This window comes from Montipora foliosa, chromosome 1, assembly GCF_036669935.1.
Source record: "Montipora foliosa isolate CH-2021 chromosome 1, ASM3666993v2, whole genome shotgun sequence".
Taxonomy (NCBI): Eukaryota; Metazoa; Cnidaria; class Anthozoa; order Scleractinia; family Acroporidae; genus Montipora; species Montipora foliosa.
In genome coordinates, this window is record NC_090869.1 from 16,297,491 (window position 1) to 16,321,034 (window position 23,544).

Genomic DNA, 23,544 nt, shown 5'->3' on the forward strand with positions numbered 1-23,544 from the left:
ATCGGAATCTTAGAATGCGCGTAATTTTCAGAAAAGGAAAAGATGAAAAATTGTGTCCACAAGGCGTTTTCAGGATATTTTCATTTGTGCCTTTCGAAGGATGTGATCTTTAAAATACAACACGGCAAGTTCTTCATCAGTCTGCACATAATGGATGAAGAGGGTAAAAGGCGTTGACTGATCCTTTTCACTAGCTACGGAAGCACAAGCGAAAACATAATAGAGCTTATTTCACCGTGAAAACGGGGTCAACGCAAGCACAAACACAAGGATTATTTTTTTTCCTTTTCCTTGTGCTTGGGTTTATACTTGCGTTCGCTTGCGTCGTGTGAAACAGCATATAAGGGCAAGGAAGTTTGCTAAGTCTGGCCAGTTAGGCCCAACAGTTCTTTATTGAGCAGCTTTCGTGTATGCTCTACAATGCGCTACTTCAAAATGGCTAAGAATTGAGATTTATTAAAACTTCTATTTAGAATGACAAAAAATGGCATCTACATAAAAATTTCTCCTTTCTAAAACTAAAGTTGGACAACAAGTAAACAGATAAGCGCACATTTTTGTTTCAAGAGAGTTGAGGTCTATACTTGAGGTTAACCTTTCTACTCCAAAGAAGCACCTCATCCACAAGACAACCAATTTTGCACTGACCAGAGCAAGAACGTAAGGTGGGAATTTAATCCATTCGGACGAATTTGTTTTACTTGCCCCAATAGAGTTTGAAAAAAATCCCTATGGGCTAAGTCAGTATTGATGTATTTCAATAAAAGAAGCCCCCAGTAGACCTCGTTTTCATCAAGACCTCGCCGTTTTTATTACGTTCATACAAAATAGACCATGTTCGTATTCTCAGTATTGGACTGGAACTAGCTTGCAATGGAGGCTAATGAGGGGGAACCTTTTCAAATGCAAATACTTCTTAATATATTCCCCCGCATTAGCCTCCACTGCAAGCTAGTTCCAGTCCAATACTGAGAATACGAATATGGTCTATTTGATGGCATGAGAAAGTTAAAGAAAAGCACAACTGACCAAATAAAAGCAGCGAGGTCTTGAAGCTCGCTAAACAAGTGCTTCTTGTGGCAGCAACTGGATGCTGTTTTCTGTAGAGGTAAAGTTGTGCCGAATTCGTAAAATGTTAGAGACCATTGCGACCTCGAGGTAAAAAGTCGCGGAAAGCACGTTTGGTTTTTTCTTTGCAAGTCTACGGCAGCAAGATTTTCATCCAATTGCTGTGTGTATGTTCACTGAGGTCACCTCAAGGCGTCCTCCCATTCATTGGCCAAACGACAGGCACTCAACTGTAAAATGGTCAATCGCCAGCCACTCACAGGGCTTACAATACAGTTTCTATAAAAAAAACTATTCAAAGCTAAATAATCTTTGAAAACGCAGGAGTAGACAGATTGTTTTAAAATCAAAGGCAACTCATTCTAGAAATCAAGGGCTTAAAGCTAAGGAAAGTAAAATAAAGTTGACTTTTTCCAACCAGCTTTCTACCGTAAAAACAGATGCGATTTCGCAATAAATAATTAATCAATTATGTTCATGACAATGTACAAATGGAACATTTTAAACGAAGTTCCAGCCTTAAAGGTTTCCCGTCCCATTTTGTGTTTCCCATTTTGTTTTCTCCAGCCCACTCTTGGTAAATAAAACCTCGAATCGTCTAGTGATTAAATTCATTGTAGAAATAATAAAGACCGTAATTTAAATTAAATTGAACAGTAGGTAGATGAAAGCCTAGCGTTACTAAAATTAATCGTTTAAGTTAATTAAACAGACTAAGCCGAGATCAAAATTCAAAGTCCTTTTCCGCCATGTCGATAGCCCATGCAAACTTCTCCCTCTGTGTCTTGTTGTAGACCTTTTCTAAAGGCACCTCGTGCTTCTTGCACCTTAAAAAAAAAAAATGAAAATTATGGTAATTAACTCTATTTAAGTGTCGAGTCTTCTGGTGCTGGGGAACTGCTCGGGGACACGGTAGATCGAAATCAAATCAATTTAACTAAAATCAAATCAAACATTGATTTTTGAGGAGAGGGGAAAACCGGAGGACCCGGAGAACAATCTGTCGGAGCAGAGCAGAGAGAGCCCACAAATTCAACCCACACATAACGCAGAGTCTGGGAGTCAAACTCGGGCTAGAATGGTGAGAGGCTAGCGCTCTCCCCACTGCGCATCTGATGGAGACGAAACTCTGGAACAAACTTTTTGTTCGTCCCATCCGTTTGTAACTTTCACCATCTAAGACGACGGCACAGTCGATTATTCACCTCTTTCTCCTCAAAATGCTCCCTCGGTTATCTGAAACCGTAATTACGTTCTATGAATTTTCAACTCCAAGCTATGTAGCAAGATTAGAAGATCGCTTACCAAGCCACTGTGATTCGTGGATCCAAATAATTTAACTTGGAGGTGCCGAGTGCAATCTCTTTATTTTCTTCTTTGTCTGTGGCCGTTACCTCCAGCTTAAAAAGTTGGTCTTCCAGTCTTTGCGCTTGCGCCTTTTTCTTCTCAAGTTGTCTATAAGCAAATAAAATAGTTAAAACACTTTGTAAATACGGGCACTTTCGGGTTATTAAGCGTCACGCATATTTCCCGAGGAACCCTATGAACCCAACATAAAAATAGGACAAAAACCGATACAGTTTAAGTGCTACAGAGTACAATAAAAAAATCAATCCTTCTATTTCTTTGGATTTCAAAACTATGTTAACTAAACATTAGGTGACCCAAGTTTTAAGCCTTGATTTCAAAAGAACGCCTCTTTGTTTTAAGTGGACTTTTCCTATTTAAGAGTCCGCCATTGCTAACTTTAGAATCTAAGAGAGCTGGATCGAGGAGAAATGACGTCAAAGATCACTAGTTTAAGAATGCAACGCGTGTGTACGCGGCTGACTTAAAATGCAGCACGGGAGTTTCGGGCTTTCAGACTTTTAGTTCAGGCAGCCTGTACAGAGCTGAAAATACAGCGAAAACAGCTGCTAATTGGTCACAAAGAGCTTCTGATTTGACTTGGTATTCAGTTCTTAACTGGGTACAAACGGCGGAAATTAAGAAATGAACATGTCAGTTCAGATTGATATCAGACTCGCTAGCTATCATCGGTGGCTTCTCAATGGGTCAAAATGTCCTCTGCTGCAGCAACAGAGCCAGCCTCCTTTATGGCAGGCTCCAAATTCAATATTAGTTGGTTTAAGCTGGCAATAGGCCATTTCCGAGTTCATGTCTGCCTCCTCTTCAAAGCGAGTCTAAGTGCGAAGTTTTTATTATGAAAATTAGTTTTCATTCATATGTAAAGTAGAACTAAAGCTCTTTCTTTCTTAGCCGCCATTTTGGTTGTTGTTTTTCTTTACCTGGCTATCACACCTCATTTTTCAGCACGGGGCATGGTGGGTAACCTGGGACAACCTTCGCCGTAGCCAATCACTGAGGCAGAACGGGTTGATGGGCCTTACCCAGCAATGGTGTCGTGATTTCGATCAGATTATACAACCAAATCATCTAGTTCTACAGAGTGTTTTCACTCACGTGACCAGTAACCTTCGCTTTCCACCGAAACAAAGGAAAACGTTTGCATGGTAATAGAGCTCAATTCCAAGAGAATTAGTTGGGTACACTAACATGGCCGCCGTTCTATTGTTTCGGTAAACAAACAAGGCACTCTATTAGTTGTTTTAGTTTGATCCACAAGTTCAATGAAAGCTGCAGTCAAAGACTCACTAGTTTAAGAATGCAATGCGTGTATACGCAACTGAATTAATATGCAGCACAGGAGTTTCGGACTTTCAGACTTTTGAATTCGTGTTTTGCATATATAATAAGGTGCATTTAAACGCTGAAATTTTAAGCTAATGAGTAAATGACGTCACTTTTTCCTAGATCCAACCCTCTGAGGTCCAAAAGATCAGTTTTGAACGTGAGTAATGGCGGACCATGAAATCCAAAACGTACACTCAAAGTAAACAGCCTTTGGATAAAAAGCAGATCTCTCAATTTTGCCAGTCAGGTGTTTAGCAAAAATACCTGCAATTTCTGAAGAAAAAAAAAGGAAGTGATTTTTTGATCATAGTAACACTTTGAAGATATGTTCTAAAATGAAAGTCATAGATGCACACTGATTTCAATAAGCGCCATTAAGTGTCTCCTTGCTTTTCATCACTCCCGTCTGAGAAAGAACTAGATTTCGAACCTCAAGTAAAAATAAACAGTTCCATTTACCCTCATGCTTACCTTATTGCTAAAAATAAGTAGAAAATGCTTAGAATAAACAAATAGTTTCTCTGCGCCGCGTCTTTCTATAATAACTTACTTTCTTGTTTTTTCGTCCTTGCTCTCTTTTACTTGAGTTTTAAGCGCCTTGACTTCTTTCTTGGCTTCCTTTATTGCTTTCTTCTTCTCTCCGATCTACAACAGGCCATAAATGCATTAAAAGCACAGTTCTTGCCGTATAATGAGTATTTTCTCTGAAACACGCAAGAAACATATCGGCGTCCAGTTCTTGATGCAAATACATGTAACGCAAATGTTTATAAACCTTATCATGATTCAACAATGTTAATAGATTCTGAATAGACAAGAGACGTACAATTTCATCTCAAATATAAACACTTCGTAGAGAGTCCCACGCGCTTCGGACGGGCCTGAATATTCTACAATAAATTGACATGGAACATTAAATGGGATATGTAATATCCCTGACAACGTATTTTCCATCTTTCAAGGAGCTTCAATTATCACTCACCTTGTTTTGAAGATTTGTCATCGATTGGTCAAAAGACTTCGGCACTGAACGCTGGAAAGAGAAAGAATGAATATGAACCAGTTTAGAGGTTTAACGAAGAAGAAAGCAATCAACAGTAGACGTACGTCGTTTGCTTTCATTGCGGTTTTAACCCTTTCATTCCTACGATGGAAACGTTCATTCTCCTAACGAGGACCATAGATTTATTTCTGGGGTAGCCATGAAAATTTGGTGTTATTTCAAGAACACACCTCTTAAGCTGATGATATTCTTCATTCTCAATACCTATTTGACTGATATTTCATTGAAATTTTGAAGAGCATTTATGAAGCGATCACTCCTGGGAGTCAAAGGGTTTAGTTAATTGCACTCGCATTTCTATTTCAGATTTCACAGCCAACACGTTCAGTTTTTTAAGTTTTGGTTTTGCAATCCTTGATATAGGTCTAAACATCGCGTCCATTTTCTTAATTCCAGGCTTTTCCCGCAAATTGTGCGACGTTTAGGTAATTTTTCGAAAAGGAGAAGTGCAGACCGCCGGAATAATTTTTTCAGTCCGCGTAAATGAACGTAACAGGTTGGGCAGCATTATTAATCCAACATTGTTGGGGGGTTGACCAACAGTGTTCTGCCAACAATCGCAGCCAATAATAATGTGATGGGAGAAATACGAAACCCACATCTTAGCACTGCGGATATGACAGCAATGTTTTTTGACAAGTAAAATTGTAATATAATCTGGGAGCGGTATCAACCCAGTGCCTGCACCTTTACGAACCTTTGGATTCCAGGCAGTCAGTGCGCAAGCGCACTGACTGCGCAAGCGTATAACAATATTGCGGGACTAATGCAAGCAAACGAAAAATGTTCCAGCGCGCTTCACCGATCACGAGATCAAAAGAAGTGTTGGCCAACGTACGGTTGCAGAAATAAACTGATTTCAAATCTCAGACAGCAAGTATCATCATCATCATGCAAAACTGGCCAACATGACATGCAAACGATTTGAACACGTTGCGCACGACATTTTTGGATGATATTGTGCCAGCATGTTGAGAGTTCAGGGCTTTACGATAGTGAACCGCACCTGATGGTTACAGAGAATAGCCACCGCTCGGTTCGCTCGATTGTAGGACAACACTTTGGCATTGACATTATCATCGCCCTCGGTGAGTTTTGCCAGTTGATCTTGCAGTGTCATGGAGGCGTTGTACGTTCTGAAAACTTTGGCGGTAAGACCTTCCATCAGCTCCGACAAGTATTTGTTCAGTGATGTGGTCTAGACGAAGTAAAATCACAATGCATTTAAGTACAACTGGTCGGCAAAAATGTGAATCAGAATAACTGAACCAGACGCCACGATTCTTTGGTCAGCACTGAGATAAACAACCTCAGACCATGTGCGCTATGACTGAGGGATCAGTTTTTTCAACCGTTCGCAACCACCACTCTCCTGCGCAGGAGAGACCAAAGTCCATGGAAGGAAAGGAAAGGAAAGGAACTTTATTTCAGTGTCTGGTCGTTCTAGCGCTGAAGCACTAATAGACCTACGCATCTAGAGATACTCGGATTTCCTATCGGTGATGCTTACTGATACAGCGATATTTTTGCGCAGTTTTAAACTATCCGGAGAAAGTATATCTTAGTAAGTACTCTTGGTATCCAAAAAGAAAATTGGGGGTAACCATGCATTTTTGAGAGATAATTAAGCTTCAATTTGAGAAAGACTGCCATACATTGCTTTGCATTATAAAGCTTTTTACAAAGATTATTCATCAATTACCTTTGAAAAATGCATGATTACCCCCAATTTTCCTTTTGGATTTCAATAACACTTGTTGAGATCTACAATTCCTGCACAATCATAAACCGGGGCAAAAAATTCATTTCAATTAGTAGGCACCGTCCTTAAAACGCAATAGAAATGAGGAGACCAAAGACCGTTTACAGTTGTAGGATACTGAACCAGATGAAAGAACAGTGGAAGACGCCTTAAGTTATACTTCAAACTGCGAGCTATACATAGCTGTTACTTAAAAATCTCGCATTCAGTTAGTTAAAACTGCGGCCGTTATATATATAGTTGAGTAATGTACTTACAGATAACCGGTCGAATAAATCATCTGGGCCTTGCTTTCCCTTCATAAATATGCCTAGATTCTTGAATACCTGCAAAAATTAGAGGGGGCTCGTTAACTAATGTCGAGTTTGTGGTTGATATATATAGCAGAGAGCTAAGGCTGTGGGTTTGCCGTGCTGCTGCTTGTCAAAACCATGAAAGGTTACTTCATCTCTTTGACCAAAGAGTTGTTCATCCCAACTGTCTCGCGTTCACAACAAACTCATCCGATATTTTGTTGCAAGGAAAGCGTCTTCGTTTCCCTTACCTTTTTTTCAACCGGTACGAAGTTCAAATAACGAACGGAATCTTTACCCAGGAAATCAAACTCTACTACATTCTCCTTGTCCTCCCATTCACTGTGCAATTCTGATGAAGAGAAAAAGTCATCCGTTTAAACACTATCTATGCACGAAAACCAGTTCACGGAAAAAAAAATAAAATAACGACTCCGTACTTAAAACAAAAGTACTTCATGATAGGATAATTGGATAATAGCCATCGCTGACGAGAACGAAACCGTCACCGGAAAAATCCCATAAAAATTTGCATTATTGTCATGACTTTCCGAAACTGAGTTTCATTTTCCATGTAAAATGAGTGAAGGCTGTATTTTTAATAACTTATTTACCACTATACATATAACCTTACTACATAGATTAGTTTTCCACGAATAACAGTAATTGTATTAAAAATGCGAAATACAATAAAGAATTAAGTTATGTAAAAAATAGAAACAAAATGGCGAAAGTGGAGAAAAAAGGGAGCGGTGAGGAGTCGTAAAAAAGCTGGAGGCTTGTACACGGACGTCAACCCAGAATTTAAATGCCATAAACGGCGCTAAGTCGAGAAAAAAACTGATAATTGCTGTGGTGTTTTTGTGTTCTCTACCAAACTTTAAATTTAGCCATTGCACGGTATTGTTTTGGAGAGGTCAGTAAAAATGAAAAAATGGACCACAAAGCTTGCAGATCTCTTGCATTAGCTCTTTATCACTAATGCTTTTTGGTGCTCTAAAAGTCAACGTTGCTTAAGGTCCCTCAGTACTGAAATCCCCTGCATTTTAATTGCCACAGAGGATTAGGTCGTCTAGGAAAACTGGTGTGGACACATTTGCTAACGTCAAGGCCATTTACACAAATTGCATGCAAATATGGGGAACTAATTTGTATTAACACGTTGCAAGTGTTGGAATTATTACGAGGTGAGTACAGTCGAGCGCATATTTATTTAAGATGACTATCTTGTGGATGTCTGTCGTCATTACTTCAGGCCACGCCCTTCCGAGCGCATTCATATCGTATGTTTACATCGTTGCGTTTGAACTGAAGGTGAAATGGATCAATGGATAATTAATTTATGCTGCGGTCACTTACTAATGTGCTCTACTCTCAATGAACAACAGCCCACAGTGTCAGCGGTTTCTTCATCTTTTTCATGCCCAGCTCGAAGAGCAAGCTACAAAATAAAAATGACTTTGAAACAAAGCTGGGCCCGGTTCCTCGAAAGCCGCTTAACTTAATCCAGGATTAGCGTAAACTTTTGTTTCACGTTTTCAACTTTTTGGTGAAAGTTTCTTTTGCTTATTTTTGTTTTTCAAGATTGGCGTCTTCTCGTGTAAAGTTCTGCCGAAAATCTGCGTTGAACAGCATTTGGGAGTAGAGAAATAAACTGCTTGGTTAATTTTTCATCTTAGATTAGCGTTAATCGGCTTTTGAGGAACTGGGCCCTGGTGTCTGCGCGCGGCCAAGTTAACAAAGCCTCGTTTGGTTTCGCATTACTAAGAATAGTGATTGTCTCCAAATCTTGAGCCACAAATAGAGCTGAAAGGAAATGAACTGCGACTTGCGACCTGTTGCATATATTTCATTTGCGTTAGATATCGGTCCGACAGGTGAATTCCACATTGCGTAAGGTGAATTACGGGACGGAAATTTGCTTTTTCATTCCAACAAAATTGGCTCCAGTAACTTCACGAAAATCTCCCGCACAAGACTTTACGCTTAGGGAGCGGTGGTCTAGGTTTGGTTTGTACCGTTCCACAGAACACATGGAATTTCTGAAATTTTAAACCGAATTTTTTCGTAGAATGTCATACCTCCCAGTAATTACTTGATTAAAAACCACCTTATGCAACTGGTCAAGCTTTCATTAAGGTTCACAGCAATGGATTTAGACTTTCTCAAAGCCCGTTTCCGCTAGTAGATAATAAGGTGGTCGCACGCGCTCTTTCGCGGTCGACTTGTGGCAAGTCTACAATGGTTTTTACAAAGGAAAGAGGGCTGAAGCAAGTAATTTGTAAACTTAAACTGTTTCTCGCCACAATCCACGACACAAGTCGGAAACAAAATTCCTTGACCACCGCAAGGAACAACGACGCAAAACACAAAACCCTTAAAGGCAATATCACTTTGCAGCTAGCGAATATTATCTTGTCTGTCCACCAAACACACATAATTCGATGATTTACGTATACTGCTAAATGAAAAAAAATGGCTTTATGAAATGGGAGGAACAAAAAAAAAAAGAAAAGCTTCATTATTTTTTACCTTGTCAATAAAGTAAAGCGCTACACCTCTGCAAAAAGACAACGAAAACAATTTTCTTCAATTCACATACACAGGAAAAAAAAAAGACATATAAAAACTGCGAACATTCTTTTTTTTTTTTATTCGGCGTAACTCACGTATCAGTTTCAAAACTAAAACTAACTTTTAACATATAATTATTGATATTTCAATAGAGTAACAACCAAAATTGTAGTAATCCAGTCACATGTATTTCCTTGTTTAATAAATACGGTAGTCCCAATACAGAATGAAAACTTTTGTACAATTTGGATACATTACATTAGCTATCCTACATCATTAGTGTCTCCTAATTACACCTTACAAGTTTGTAATTTCCTCACATAATATCAGTGTTCTCCCCAGGATTTTGGGAAGGTCAGGGGGCATTCTGTCGGAAGCTTAATCTACCATACAAAATTAAGACTTACAAAAATAGCAAAAGCGAATTGTCATGCTGTCTAGGAAAACATAAAACTTAAAAACATGGAACATCGACCCAAACAGCACATCCTTGCCTTACTCTTTGGGCCCTTTGATTGTGTTTTCTGCACAACTTGCACAACATACCACTACCACTATTTAGTATTATCATCTTCGTTAGTCTTAAGAAGCCAAGGGAAGTCCTTCAGCCACGTTGGATCAAACCCTGATTTTCGGTGTTTGGAATCTGTGGATGTTGACGGACCTTGTGTTGTTTCCCGAGGCTGGACTTCTTCATCCAAATTACTTACACTCTTATATCTCTTTTCCAGGGTGAAAAAAGAACTTAATTTACTTTGACTAGCTTTTCGTTTCTGTTCAGAGGATCCCGAGTTTGTCGAAGCGCCATTTTTTGACAACCTTCCACGCACGTGGGAATTGAGTTTAGTATTCCATGTAATATCCGTAAAGTGCCCTTGAATTTACGGCAAACTGAAAGACGGCTGCCGTTCAACGAAACGAGCGGATGACAAGTTTCATCACCTTTCATGGAAGGGTAAATGAGCTGAAACCTTATCAATTGCGAGAAAACACAATGAGAAAACACTAGACAATGCTTCAGTATCTTTATTGAGTGTTTTTCTTTTTTTAATTATGGACAGGATCCCAGTTTTAGATTATAAACTACGTAAGGTCACTTGTTTTAAGCCAGGCGGCAACGATTTTTCAACGAATCAAGCCAGGCGGCCCGCCTGGCCTGAAATACCTGGGGAGAACACTGAATATTATGGTTGATTAAAAATTACTAATTCCCATGGATTGCCATTAAAAACCCCATCACTAAAATTAAATGTGGGTAAATGCAATTTAGACTAAGTTAAAATCGAGCCAATGCCGGTCAGCGGTGATCGCGGATGCCTGTTTGACATACGGGGTTTTCGCCAAGCGTCAGATGATGATACGTACTCGCTGTGCGAGGTCGTGCAGATACATGTATTAGGTAGAACCAGCTCACTGCTGGGTAATCTCATTGCTAACAGTACTTTGTCCATTGAACTTACCTCTGTCGCAGTCTCATCTCCTTTGCTTTCCAATCCTCTTGATACTGTTCTCTAATTTTATGGACGCAATCCTAACAATACAAATATAATGATATTTACCCAGGAAGCTCCACTCACGCAAAAGACTAAGTGGTTTTCAGGGAGGTCCCGCATCCAAATGAATTGGAATTTAGAAATGTTGGTTTTTGAGGAGAGGGGAAAACTGGAGAACCCGAAGAAAAACCTCTTGGAGCAGAAGAAAGAACCAAAAACAAATATAACCCACACATGGCAACAAGTCCAGAATCGAACCCAGGCCACATTGGTGGGAGGTGAAGTCCCTGCTACCCGAACAACGCCAGCACCATACAAGCAAAGACTTCAGTCAATACTTATCATTTGTAAGGCAGTCCTTGAGGCTGCATCCTTTTATCGCAAAATTAACAAGTGAGGTTTTGCAACTGATCACATTAGGGACCGTTCATTATTTATCGGGGGGTCCTGGAGTAATTGCTGAGTTATGGAGGAGAGGATAGGGCCTTAAAATTTTAAAAAGGTCAATGTTTAAAATGGAGAGGTTAACCTTTTGTAAATGGTATTACTTAAAACACTACTAAAAATCTAGCATAATTATACACATAGTCCACTAGTTGGGTGATACTAATATTTATTATCCACCTTATGAAATCTAATTCACAACCCATAATTTATGGATGGAATAACTTTCTACTTTTAGTCTGTGCCCTTGCATACAATCACGTTGTCACATTGATAAAAGTGAGATAATTAATGTCACTGTACAAACAAAAAAAACAATACCTTCAGTTTCCTAGCTGTTTCATACTTCTGCCAGTCCTTTTCACCCTGGAAAAAGGTAATCATCATCATTATCACTGCTTGGTGATTGCACAGTCACCTGAACAGTTTCTGGAATCATAATAATTTTTGTCTGGATAATAATATTATTTTACTCCGCTTCCAGTAAGCAAACAGGTGTTTGGTGCTGGGTACTTCACATCTGGACGTCTGACCAATAGTTGGGGACACAGTGAGTGACAAAGTGACTTCTCACCTGATTGGTGGATGGACATTGGTTCATTGAGAGCTCATCTGCCTTTATAACAGATTCACCTATTTTTGTTCTTTTTCCAGTTGTGTGTCCACCCATTTTCCTTGTCAGAAGCAGTCTAATGAGGGAGTCAGTTGATCTAATGACTTGAACAGGTTGCACTGGCTTACATGAATAACATGACCAGTTACACAGACCTTCCGTAAGTACCTTTGAAAAATATCATACTTCATTTTACAAGCATATCTTGTTATCTTACCTTCAACCTTGATGTTGGATTCAACATGACATACTTGTAACTTCCTTGAATATTTTCCACCCAGCAAGCTAACCATGACACCTAAAGTTAAAAAAAAAAAAAATTATAATAATTAGCTCAATAATAAGTAATTAATAAGTACTATTCATCACAATTATTATTATCATTATAATTATCATAAACAATGCAATTTATGCTTTCTTTTTTTATAAGACATTTCATTGTTCCATACCTTATTATCATTAATAACCTTCTGCCATTTGTGACCTTCAGGAGGTTCAGGAACTGTAGCTTCCCTACAAGAAATAATCCGACTTGAATTTAGCCACATGACAGTTATCTTAGATGCCTGTTGTGGTTCCAAATGAAATCCCTGTTGAAATGATTCCATTTTTATTTAAGATTTACAAGATAGATTAGTAATCTAGAATGTCACTGAAATAGTTTGGCTAAAATTGAAGGTGACAGTCTCCTTATTAGCAGCATTTTATGCACTAACAATTTTCTGAAGAAAACAATGCTGTATTTTCTGACAGTTAATTAAATTTATTACATAAGTTGGCAGAAGGACGCTATTACATGTACATGTAGAGCTGTATATAAATTATGTGACATGACAGCAGTAGAGTTTTGTAATAATTTATTTTCTTCAGTATGATCACAAACAGCCACAGAGATGTGAAGTCAAGGTTGCATGTTAGGTTGCAACCATAACTGAAACAACCCAAACCTTTAGAAAAATGCTAATATTAGGCTTAAACCATTATCTAAAGCATAGTGTTTGGGTTAATGTTAGCATTACTAAAGGTTTTGGGTTGTTTCAGCTTTGGTGAAACAATGACCTGCAACCCTAACCCACAACCTGCAGTTTACACCCACCACACAAACAGCTGGAACTCATAACTTACATTTGTATGGGCAGCATATTAATTATTATTCTCCTTTAAACAGAATTACATGTAGACTTTTTTTACTCTTGACTAGGACTGCATTATAGCTTATATGTTTACAAATATATTGTCTCTGTTCCTTTTATTTTTCTTTCAATAGTTTACCTTGGTTGGGGTTCTGGCTTTCTTGTTGTAAATTAGCAGTTTTTTTTGCTATTACTGTAAATTGTTAGTTTTAGGGATGTTTACAATTAAATTGCAATGAATATACATGTAAGCAAAATATATAATTTCTTTAAGCTTGATAATGGTGTCACAAGGACACTGAGACATCATTCGTTAATAATAATAATTAGTATTAACATCATCATCATCATCATCACCACTTCCTCCATATCGTCACGGATGCTAAAAGAATAATGTAGCAAATGCAGGCAACGTAAATCCCACATACTTGCCAATGTTGATGATGATATCCTCGGGTCTAATGCGCTTTTTTAGTTTTCCCATCTTGGGATGATCGCCACGACCTCGAAATAAACCAGGAGGTTCAATTTTGAAATTTCCAACTCTCTGCTTGTGGCCATCCATCAGACAGAAGCCATATTCTTCAAGAATTTTTTCATTTTCTTGTTTCAACTCCTGCTTCTGCTCCTTGGTCCAATTTCTTCTCTCCTCAGCTTTCTGTAAGGAAGACAAGACCATTCCAAGCAATACATGTATGTATTCATACACTATAAATGTAAACTATAGGAGGCCCTACTAGGGGTAAATCTCAACAGGTGAAAGCTTCCAAACAGCAACACATCGAAGTGAAATGAAAACCAACAACAAGACAGCAGCTGTAAAATTTATGATGGCTGTGATAACTTAAGGACGTTCGCAACCAAAATGTTCCCAATTACAGATTTTTTTCTAACTTGCCACACAGAAAGGTGATGATCTACTTTTGCCAAAAAGGCAAAAAAAAATGGGGGGTCACTGTGCTCGTTTTTAAGATCACGAGGTGCAGTTTTAGAAGCTTGCGTTACTTTGATCCAATCTTAGTTTACAACTGTCAGCAACAAAAAAGCTACATTAGTGAAAGTTAGATCAGGTAAACGTACTCAATTCAACATACCCCCGATAACTAATATAACTAAATAAACTTTTGCAGCTGATGCCGTTTTCTGTGGTGAAATAGACCTTGAAAAACCGTACATATTAGTCTAATAAAGAAAACTTTGGTCGCACGAGAGCATAAAAGGCGAAATATTTGTAACTTCTCACGTACAGATTTCTTTTGTTTTATTGTTAAAATGGACAAAATCAGGAAAGGAAGTGATCTACGGAAAGAAAAATGGGGGCCACCGAGTATTCAAGAGAGTAAAATCGCTGCGAAGTTCTCAAAGCGATTGTCTATTCGCACTGTCACGTCATTGTGTGACACTTCTGAGAAGACCTGGGTCCACAGCTATCCCATGGTGCCACACGCTTTCACATTCCATTCTTGTGGAAAATGTTTGCACCTTCAGCATCGTGTTTACCTTTGTGGTCTGCGATGCATGATGTATGCGTGACATGCGCGAAAAAATGCGCAGTAGCAATGGGTGCGAACGTCCTTAAGACAAGCAAAATGACAACACAGCACATCTTGATGATGACAAGCGACTGTGGGACTCTCCCCTGGTAGAACCTCACATGAGAGAAACATCATGGGGATTCAGCTTCATGAAAAAGTTCAACCTTCCCCCTCCTGTAAGGGAAACTTATAGATTTTGCTTTGTCTATTAATTGCGTGGAAGCATAAAAATAGGGCTGCAAAGCAGGTGCAAGTGGCTACTGGTGTACCAGTGACAATTTTGGCAAGACAAAATAATCTATTTGTGTTGAATGGGAGTAAAGATGTCACAATGACCGTTCAACATAACACTGCGATAACAAACATTATTATTATTACAGGACATTGTTATGACAACTCAAATCCCCGCTTTCAAGACACAATGTAACTTGCAGTGGAAATGCAGGACGACAAATAAATTGCTATGGAAAAGTATCCATATTACTGTATTTCATGTCGCACAGAATAACTACATGTATTCATGCACATTTTGTGGCACCATCTAATATAAAGGGGCATACTTCTGTAGGATGTAAATCTAAACTTTACTGTAGCCTACACGTAGTAAGACCTAAACTTAAATATGATGACTCCCCCGTAATATGGTGGATATAAAGAACAATCAATTTGAGTCTGATGTGTGCGACCTTCTTTTTGAACAAGAAGAGTGGTTCTAAAATTTTTAATTTTACATTGTATGATGGAATTGTTTATCCTGTATGAGGATGTTATAGCATTTATTTATTTATTTATTTATTTATTTATTTATTTATATTAAACTGATGTGATGCACTTTTCTGTTTTATCAGTCAATAAAACAGATGTAGATGTAGGCAGTAGGATGAAAACATGTTAATTACTTGTACGTGCACAGAATTACATGTCCTTTGCTTTGTACCTTAACAAGGTCTGAACAAGTCCTCACTCACATGGTACTCCACAAATGTGCAGGGAAAGATTGCATGACATTTTAAATGATTCAGATATTCTATACAGTTGTATTTCTGTGGAATATACAGAGTTGACCCACTTACCTTTACAAAGTATTCATGCATTTCTTTAAAGTCACATTTTTTGAGATCCTTGATAACTTTTCTTTCTTCAGTAGTCATCTCTTTCCGCCAGTCTTCAAAGAAGTTCTTGTTAAAAATAGGTTTGCTGGTATAATCATGATCAAGCATCTTTGCATAAAATGATGCCACCTAAGAATAAGGGAAGAAAAATGTGCTCCGGTGAAAAGGTCTTAAATTTATTTTTAGATTTGCATACACTTCTTTAACTATTACAGGATTTCGGAATGCAAAGAAATACAAGAAATACTAATCTTTACTTGTGGTTCGTACAGTACATGTGGGTCTAATCAAATACAGTGTAGGGGGATAGAGCATTTTATATTGTTGCTCCACAACTTTGGAATGCAACTTCCCATTGAAATTAGGCATAGTAGTTCCCTTACTATTTTTGAAAGAAATGTAAGGACATATACTAATATTTTTTCTGTTAACTCACATTTTCTAGACAGTGTTTTACTAGTTACTTATCTTTAATTGCAGAATTGTAAAGTGCCATAGGGCAGTTAGTGGGTTATGGCACTATATATACAATTTAATTAATCATCATCATCATCATCATTACTATTATTATTATTATTATTATTATTATTATTATTATTATTATTATTATTATTATTATCATCATTATTTACATACATGTAAGAAATACATGTACAGTGTACATACAGTACATAAAAGGTACATGTAGGATATTTTTTTACATTAAGTTATAAACATATGAGCAAACAATCCTTTAACCACAAGTGCTTACCTCTTCTGCTTCCACGCTAAGATTTATATGTTGACCTGTGAAATGTTGATAACAAAGAAGATGTAATTAAAAGTGCAGCTCTGCTGCTGTATTTAGTCATTTTGAATTTACAATTCCTTTCCAGCACTGTCTGTGGTCCACCTATTTTAATACCACCACCACAGTAAAAAGGAATCTATCCCTACTTACACTTTACAATATGGCATGAGGTATGAATTTTTTTACAACAAAAATTAATCTTATTGCTCTTCTCTCTAATTATTTTTAGCCATTAGGATTGCGTGACAGGGATTTAGTTATCTTGCCTCAGCATCAATCCTCTTATAAAGGAAAGTTTTTAATGGATATGAAGCAAGCCAAAACAGGGAGGCAGAGTGCTTTCCTTCCTTCTCTTACATGTTACACGTGTACGAATTACATGTAGTGACCTTGAACTACCATAGATGTAGAACACCATGATCTGTTCTATAATTTGCAGAGAAAGAAAAAGTCTCACCATCATAATAAACTTGACATCATCAGGAAGTGCTTCATAGGGTGGTGGAAAATATGGGCCCTTTAAAGAAAACAGGATGGAGTGATCAATTCATCAGAGTTTTTAGGACATATATTGTTTATTTATCAAAAGACTTGAACAGGGTTTACAACTTGCTAAAAATAGGAGAGGTTTGCAAAAAAAAAAAGTGTAAGTGCTTTGTTTATAGTGGAAGTGCACATAGCTATCAAGCTAGTTTACAGGCACCCCACTTTTAACAACGTGAAGGAAACAATTCAAACTTAACAGAAACATTATTAAGAACCCCAACTGGCAGGAGGCAACCAGTTGGCTATTTGCACTGGTACCAGCCTCGTACATGAAGCTGAAGGAACTACCTACATGTATGTACCTTTACCTTATACTTGAGACCCCCTTCAAGGTATCTTGCATCAATCTGATTTTCCTCGTGCAGATGTTACAGAGAAATGAGACTATGATTAAGCAAATACAGTACTGTAGTTAAATGTACCTTGTGATCCATTTTCAGCCATTTCACACCCTCAGGGAGTTGCTCTTCTTCCCACCTGAATGATAAACCCACAAGCATTTTTAAAACAAATGGAAAGGCACAAAACTTAAGTTAAATCACTTCACTTAATATTTGAAGAGTGTACAGCACAAAAGCTTCTTTGACATTCTCAATGAGGTGTGCAAACATTTGTAAAAATACTCAGCACTACCAAAAGCAAAGAATACTCTAGGTAAAAAATAAGCATAAGCAAATGCAAAGTTAAAATCCTAACCATTTCCAGACTTCTTTCTGTTCTTCCTTCTTCTTTTTACCTTTTTCCTACATGTAAGTAACCAGTGTTTGAAATTAAGTTACACATAACTCAGACATGGAAATGACCATGAGAATGCTGCTTATAACTTGTGTTGTGGGGTTTTACTCATAATGGGTACACGGAAAACATATTTTAAGGAGAACAAAAATTGGATAGTAGAAGTTGTAGTATTTACATGATGCAAAACTGCATTTGGAGCCCGACACTGAGCGCAAGGAGGTGACTGTAGCAGTCCAATTTTGCTTAAACTTCCTTGCAAGATGGAACCTCTTGAAATCACTTCACTTAACCCATTGTCTCCTGGGGATTCCCCATTGACGAGAAAAATTGTCTGGCGTTAGACGGTTTGGGTAGGTTTGGGTATCAAAGGGTTAAAGATTATAGCCAGGACAAACAAGTAGGTTCAAGTTTTCAGTAATATTCACTAACTTTTGCTACATAAGAACAATTTTCTCATGTAATTCGGTAAAAAAACACTTAGAATAAAGGGCATACAGCACGAAAACAAGTATGGTGACCCCATCTTTTCATTGCATTTTTCTAAGGTCCTGTGTATGAATATGAATTGTGCCAAGTTTGAAAAAAATCTGGATAGTACGTTATTTTCAAGGAAATTACCTTAATGTAGTTTAACAAAGTTAACAACAAGAGCAGAAGTGGTCTGTGCGAGTCGATCATCTTAGGGCAGTCAGCGGTGTTTGGCATAGGTGCACACTGATTCAGTTACAGTCTTATTACAAGTGTAATCACATGGCAATTCATCAGACATTTCACCAGCCACTTTGTACCATGCTTGTACAATTAGGCTTTTGCTTCCCATCTCCCCTCCCCTCCCTTCTTTCACTGTTTATCAGTGTCACAGGCGGCTGGATGCCTGGAGTGGGGGGCCATGGCTGGGTTGCGGGGAATGCTGGCCATGGGAGCGTTACTTGCTCTAGTGGCTGGCTGGCTGGCTGTGGAAGCCCCTGGACATATCCCAGCTATAGGCACCCAACCTCTATTATTTTAGCAATGCAGTTCTTAAATGGTGAGAGATATTATAGAAGGGATCTCACCTCTTTGTCTGTTTTATCCCCTTTCTCTTCCTTCTTTGACTTTTTCTTTGATGAGCCACCTTTCTCTTCTTTTTTCACCGATTTTGAAGAACTTTTCTTCGCACTCTTTGCCTAAAAACAACTCTCATTTTAGCAAGTGTATTATGTAAATCTGGCTTTTTTGTTGTGTTGTATGTTATAGAGCTTACATGTACATGCGTATTATTGTCACATTTGGACAGTTTAGCCTGTATGTAACTTGCTGTGCATGTATGCATAAGCAGCATAGCCTGTTGACTGGCCACCAAGTTACAAATAATATTAAATGCGTTTTCCCAGGAGTGACTTGTTTCGGCATAAATGAATGTCCTCTCTGCAAGTTACATCAAAAATCTGGTTATGACAAATGGAACCAATGGTTTTTGTTTGCAACAGACGCACACAGAACAATAATAATCAGTATTCATTAAAATAAATTTTAAACTAATACAAAATATTAACTTAATGACACCTACCAGAGGTTTGCTATCCTCATCACTGTCAGTTTCATCAGCAGCACTTTTCTTTCTCTTGCGCTGTGTAATTACAGAACAAAACCAAGCAAAAAAAAATCTTCAATCATTCTCAATTTTTATGTCACACTTCCATTTATAGAATTGTTTAACACGAACCTGAATGATTGACTAATTGATCAGTTCTCTGTCTGTCTGTCTCTGTCTTTGTGAGTGAATGTCACTGACTTGATGAGTGATTGGTCAACTGAATACAATAAATTTATGTTTGAAGTGCTGGTTATGGACGAAATTACTTAAATTGTCTAGCTAAGTGTGAAGATCACTTCTCAATTTTGTGGTGTTTAAAAGAGACACATGAGCCAAGAAAATTCACTCCAACTGAGTGGCTTCACACATGTAGCTCAGTTGGTAGAGCGCATTGCAATGGCATCACAGAGGTCATGAGTTCGAAACCCGTTGAAGCTACATGAATTTTTCAGGTGTTCATAACAGACAATTGCCTTTAAAACCCAATGGCTCCTATGTAGGAGTGAGACTTGACAGATTTTACTCTGTCTAATGCCAGACGATGTTACGTCTCATCATCTTTTGTCTTTTGGGGGGGGGGGGGGGGGTTACGATCACTTCCCACTTTCATTTTGATTTTACAATACTTACAGATGCTGAAGTACTCGACTTTTGGCCAGGTGTTCCACTTTTTGCTGATGGCGCTTTCTTCTTGTCCTTAGGAGTCTTAAGAGTCTTGTTCTTCCTAATGTAAAAAATGTTCCCAATAATAATTTAACTATCATGTAGTCAAAAGATGTTTCAAGTCATTCCTTAGAAGGTGTAAAATCTTTTGATCCTGCCATGGCCTCAAATGCGTTGATTGTGCTGACTTTCCAGTCCCTATTAAAGTCGATGAAATGGCATTGTGGACTACAAAACTCTGTACTGCATGACAGCCAAGAGTCTTGTACTTTGCAATCTGTTTCACAACTGGTGAAAATTACACCAAGACAAAACAGTTTCAATCTAATTTAGGCGACTGAAAATAAACGAACACACTATTTTTGTCACACTTGTTAATTGGAAGTTTATCTTTGTTGACATAACATTATGAGCAGGTGTCAAAATGAATGATAAAGGAAAAACATGTCAGGAAAAAATTAGTTGGCACACACATTGGTCAGTTCCACAAACGTATTGACTTTTCATTGTTAATACAAATGTATGTTGCAAACACTTTTGATTATTCACTTTGCACAGCAATGTATGCATTTCTTTTTAGTTAATAATCTTTGAAAAGGGCTTCAAAAATACCCATGCAAAGAGTGAATGGTACCCACCTTGTCTTCAATCAAGGATCCAAATGGAAACATGCAACAAAAAGAGATGAAATTGAACACAATTAAAACTAATTACATGCAAAGAGGAAAAAAAAATCTCACTAACCAGTTTTAATGCTTTCAAGCAACCTTCTTACATGTATTAAAAGGATTGGCACTACAACACGATGTCCTAATTTATTGGCAATGACTTGTTATGATACCACATTATGAAACATCAATTATTACTAAACAAGATGTGGTCATTATTGTGACGTAACAAGTCACCATGGCAATGGGAAACCCTATAAAAACAAACTTTATTATTTTTGTCTTTAGTTGCTCATATCTCGAAAACCAACATTGCTTGAAAGTGATCAGCAGGCCAAGATGAAACTTTCTGCAAAGTTTAAAAACAATCTGTGCAGCAGAACCAGAGCCACCTTAAATCTGCCAAATTAATCTGCACTGAGCATTAAATGAATTTAAAAATTAATTAATGGCCAGAGAAGAACACTCACCAAAGACATATCATCATCTTCATCACCATCAATAATTGGTTTCTTTGCAATATTTGCTCCCTCTGATTTCTTTTCCTTCTTCTCCTTTTTTGTACCTTCCTCTTTCTTGTTCTCTTTCTTTTCTTGCTTCACTGGTTTTCCATTCTTTGCCTTATCATGTTTATCTGGCTTTAAGGATTTGGTCTTTTCTTCAATGGTGCTGTTCAGAGCTGATTGAACCGATTCACTTTTCACTTTGACGGCTGAGTGTCTGTTAAAATCAGAGCAGACAAGGGAAAGATGAAATAAATAACTGATATTTCTTTCTTTTTTAAGCATTTCATTTTAGCGTATACCACACACCCTCTTTACCAGCCAGAGGAAACCTCTTGCACTGGGTATCTTTTAACCAAAAATGGAAGGGGCTTGAGTTGACAAGATGTTTCTATTTAAATTAAAAACAAACACAGAGCCTCTAAGTATTTTGAGCAATTTTCAGCCACTCTGCAGTTGCAAAATAGAGATACCAGTTTCAACATGGTTTGAGACACTTAAGCAGGGCTTGAAATTGCGACCAATACAGTCGCATTTGCGACTGAATTTTTTCCCTTTGCGACTAAAAAATCTGGAGAAGTCGCAAATTTGCGACTTGTTCTCATCTTCGCTCTTTCGAAACAAAAGAATTAGTAGCAGTTGCCACTTTGCTGCTCTTTTTACTAAAATAAATGAAGAAATGACAAAATTATTTTGTTTCTCGCCTTGAGTTTTCTTTCAATCTGAAGATAGCGTAATTGTAGCGTAATTTCGCTGCGATGTTGCGTGCACAACTCCATTCCTTCAATATCATTCGCCATTTTCAGCGGTTTACTTCAACACAAGTATTGTGGGCTCATATTTTGTTTTGCTACACCGCTGACAACACAATGCAGCGCGATGATTTTGCGACTAAAATTTTCGAAATTGCGACTACATTTTCGTATCTTGTCGCAAAATTGCGACTGGATTTTTTCGCAAATTTCAAGCCCTGTTAAGTAAAATAAATTAATAATTTTTAAGAGGCTGGGAATATTTAATTACCCTGGGTGCCAGCGATTAATTCAATTAAAGACCAGCTTGTTGTAAAACACCCTTTCCGTAAAAGCAGGAGTTCAGGATAACACTGGTTGTTTTATTCTGACAAAAAACTAATACTGGATTTATTTTTGAGCCGCATACTGACAGAAAAGCAAATTAATTAACAAAACAGGCGATAAAAAAGAGGTATGATAAAACTCCTGGTCATGCTTTTATTTGTTTCTTGCATAGTGAAAAATTTAATAGTATGCAATTTGGTCAGTTTAAATGACCTGTCCAGGTGGAGGTGGTCAGCACATGCACAATGAAAACTCATTAATAATTCATGAGCAAATCAGGCTATTAGGTCAACAATTGAACATCACATGCATGCATGTGTATTAGAATTCTTTATACAAACCATACAGTGTACTTTAATAAGGCATTAAGCTTATTTTCCTTGTGTGCATGCTGATGTTCCCCTCTCACAATTTGAACAATTTGTTTGTTCGGACTCCAGAGGGCCACACTTTGTGAAAAGTTTTTGAAGCCATTCAATGAACTTGCAGGTCATGTTTTATTCAATCTAGAGCCACTCAGCTTCACATTATGGTTTAAAACCAGACAAAACAATCCTGCTCATTTATGAAAGAGTATTTAACGCCTGTGTCGCAAATAGAGGTTGGGTGCCCAAGGATCTGGGGACTGGTACCAACGACCCAAACCCAGGTCGGTGGAACACCCCATAAGCCTGCCCTACCTGCAACCCAGCCACGAGCCCCGCCCACCACACCAGACCCCAAATCAAGCACCTGTCACACTCAACAGTGAGTTCAATGGAAAAACTATAAAGGAGGGGCCCTGACTCCCCTGAGTAGGGAGAGGAGGGCAGGGAAATACTTGAAAGCACCCGAGCGCCAACACACCAAACACTGAGCCAAGCAAAACCACGAGGACATGCGCAGGCGCACGCAAAAGAACCGCTGACCGCTAGAACTGCCAGAAGACATCCCGGAAAAGCCCCACATGCAAATAACACACGCACACGCTAAAAACGCTGCAGGTACAGCCCCAAAATACTGATAAACTCTAACGCTAACGCCAAGCAATGCCAGACAAACTGTGCAACTTGCTCCTGGTTGTTAACTAAGTTAAATTGCATTTAACCCTATATAAAATATGGTATAATTTTATGCTAAAGTTTATGCATCTAGTAATACAAAAGAAATAAAAAAGGGAAACTCTAAATGCCAGGAGACAACCAGTTGGATAATGGA

At 38.1% G+C, this 23,544-nt stretch overlaps 1 protein-coding gene across 1 annotated transcript in view; it reads right to left on the reverse strand.

The window, feature by feature from the left end:
* Positions 1-366: 366 nt before the first annotated feature.
* LOC138010344 (DNA topoisomerase I, mitochondrial-like) overlaps positions 367-23,544 on the reverse strand; it is a 29,916-nt gene continuing 6,738 nt past the window's right edge. The window contains exons 7-29 of the mRNA XM_068857264.1: positions 21,236-21,485; positions 20,065-20,166; positions 19,408-19,467; positions 18,914-19,024; positions 17,817-17,863; positions 17,543-17,597; positions 17,041-17,091; positions 16,536-16,580; positions 15,746-15,913; positions 13,566-13,795; positions 12,454-12,517; positions 12,222-12,302; positions 11,713-11,757; positions 10,915-10,985; positions 9,413-9,440; positions 8,240-8,321; positions 7,132-7,232; positions 6,845-6,913; positions 5,832-6,023; positions 4,745-4,795; positions 4,313-4,407; positions 2,374-2,523; positions 367-1,895 (exon numbers count right to left, since the gene is read on the reverse strand). Coding sequence (XP_068713365.1) covers positions 1,793-1,895; positions 2,374-2,523; positions 4,313-4,407; positions 4,745-4,795; positions 5,832-6,023; positions 6,845-6,913; positions 7,132-7,232; positions 8,240-8,321; positions 9,413-9,440; positions 10,915-10,985; positions 11,713-11,757; positions 12,222-12,302; positions 12,454-12,517; positions 13,566-13,795; positions 15,746-15,913; positions 16,536-16,580; positions 17,041-17,091; positions 17,543-17,597; positions 17,817-17,863; positions 18,914-19,024; positions 19,408-19,467; positions 20,065-20,166; positions 21,236-21,485 — 2,251 coding nt within the window. The 3' untranslated portion in view covers positions 367-1,792. The remainder of the gene's footprint in view (positions 1,896-2,373; positions 2,524-4,312; positions 4,408-4,744; positions 4,796-5,831; positions 6,024-6,844; positions 6,914-7,131; positions 7,233-8,239; positions 8,322-9,412; positions 9,441-10,914; positions 10,986-11,712; positions 11,758-12,221; positions 12,303-12,453; positions 12,518-13,565; positions 13,796-15,745; positions 15,914-16,535; positions 16,581-17,040; positions 17,092-17,542; positions 17,598-17,816; positions 17,864-18,913; positions 19,025-19,407; positions 19,468-20,064; positions 20,167-21,235; positions 21,486-23,544) is intronic.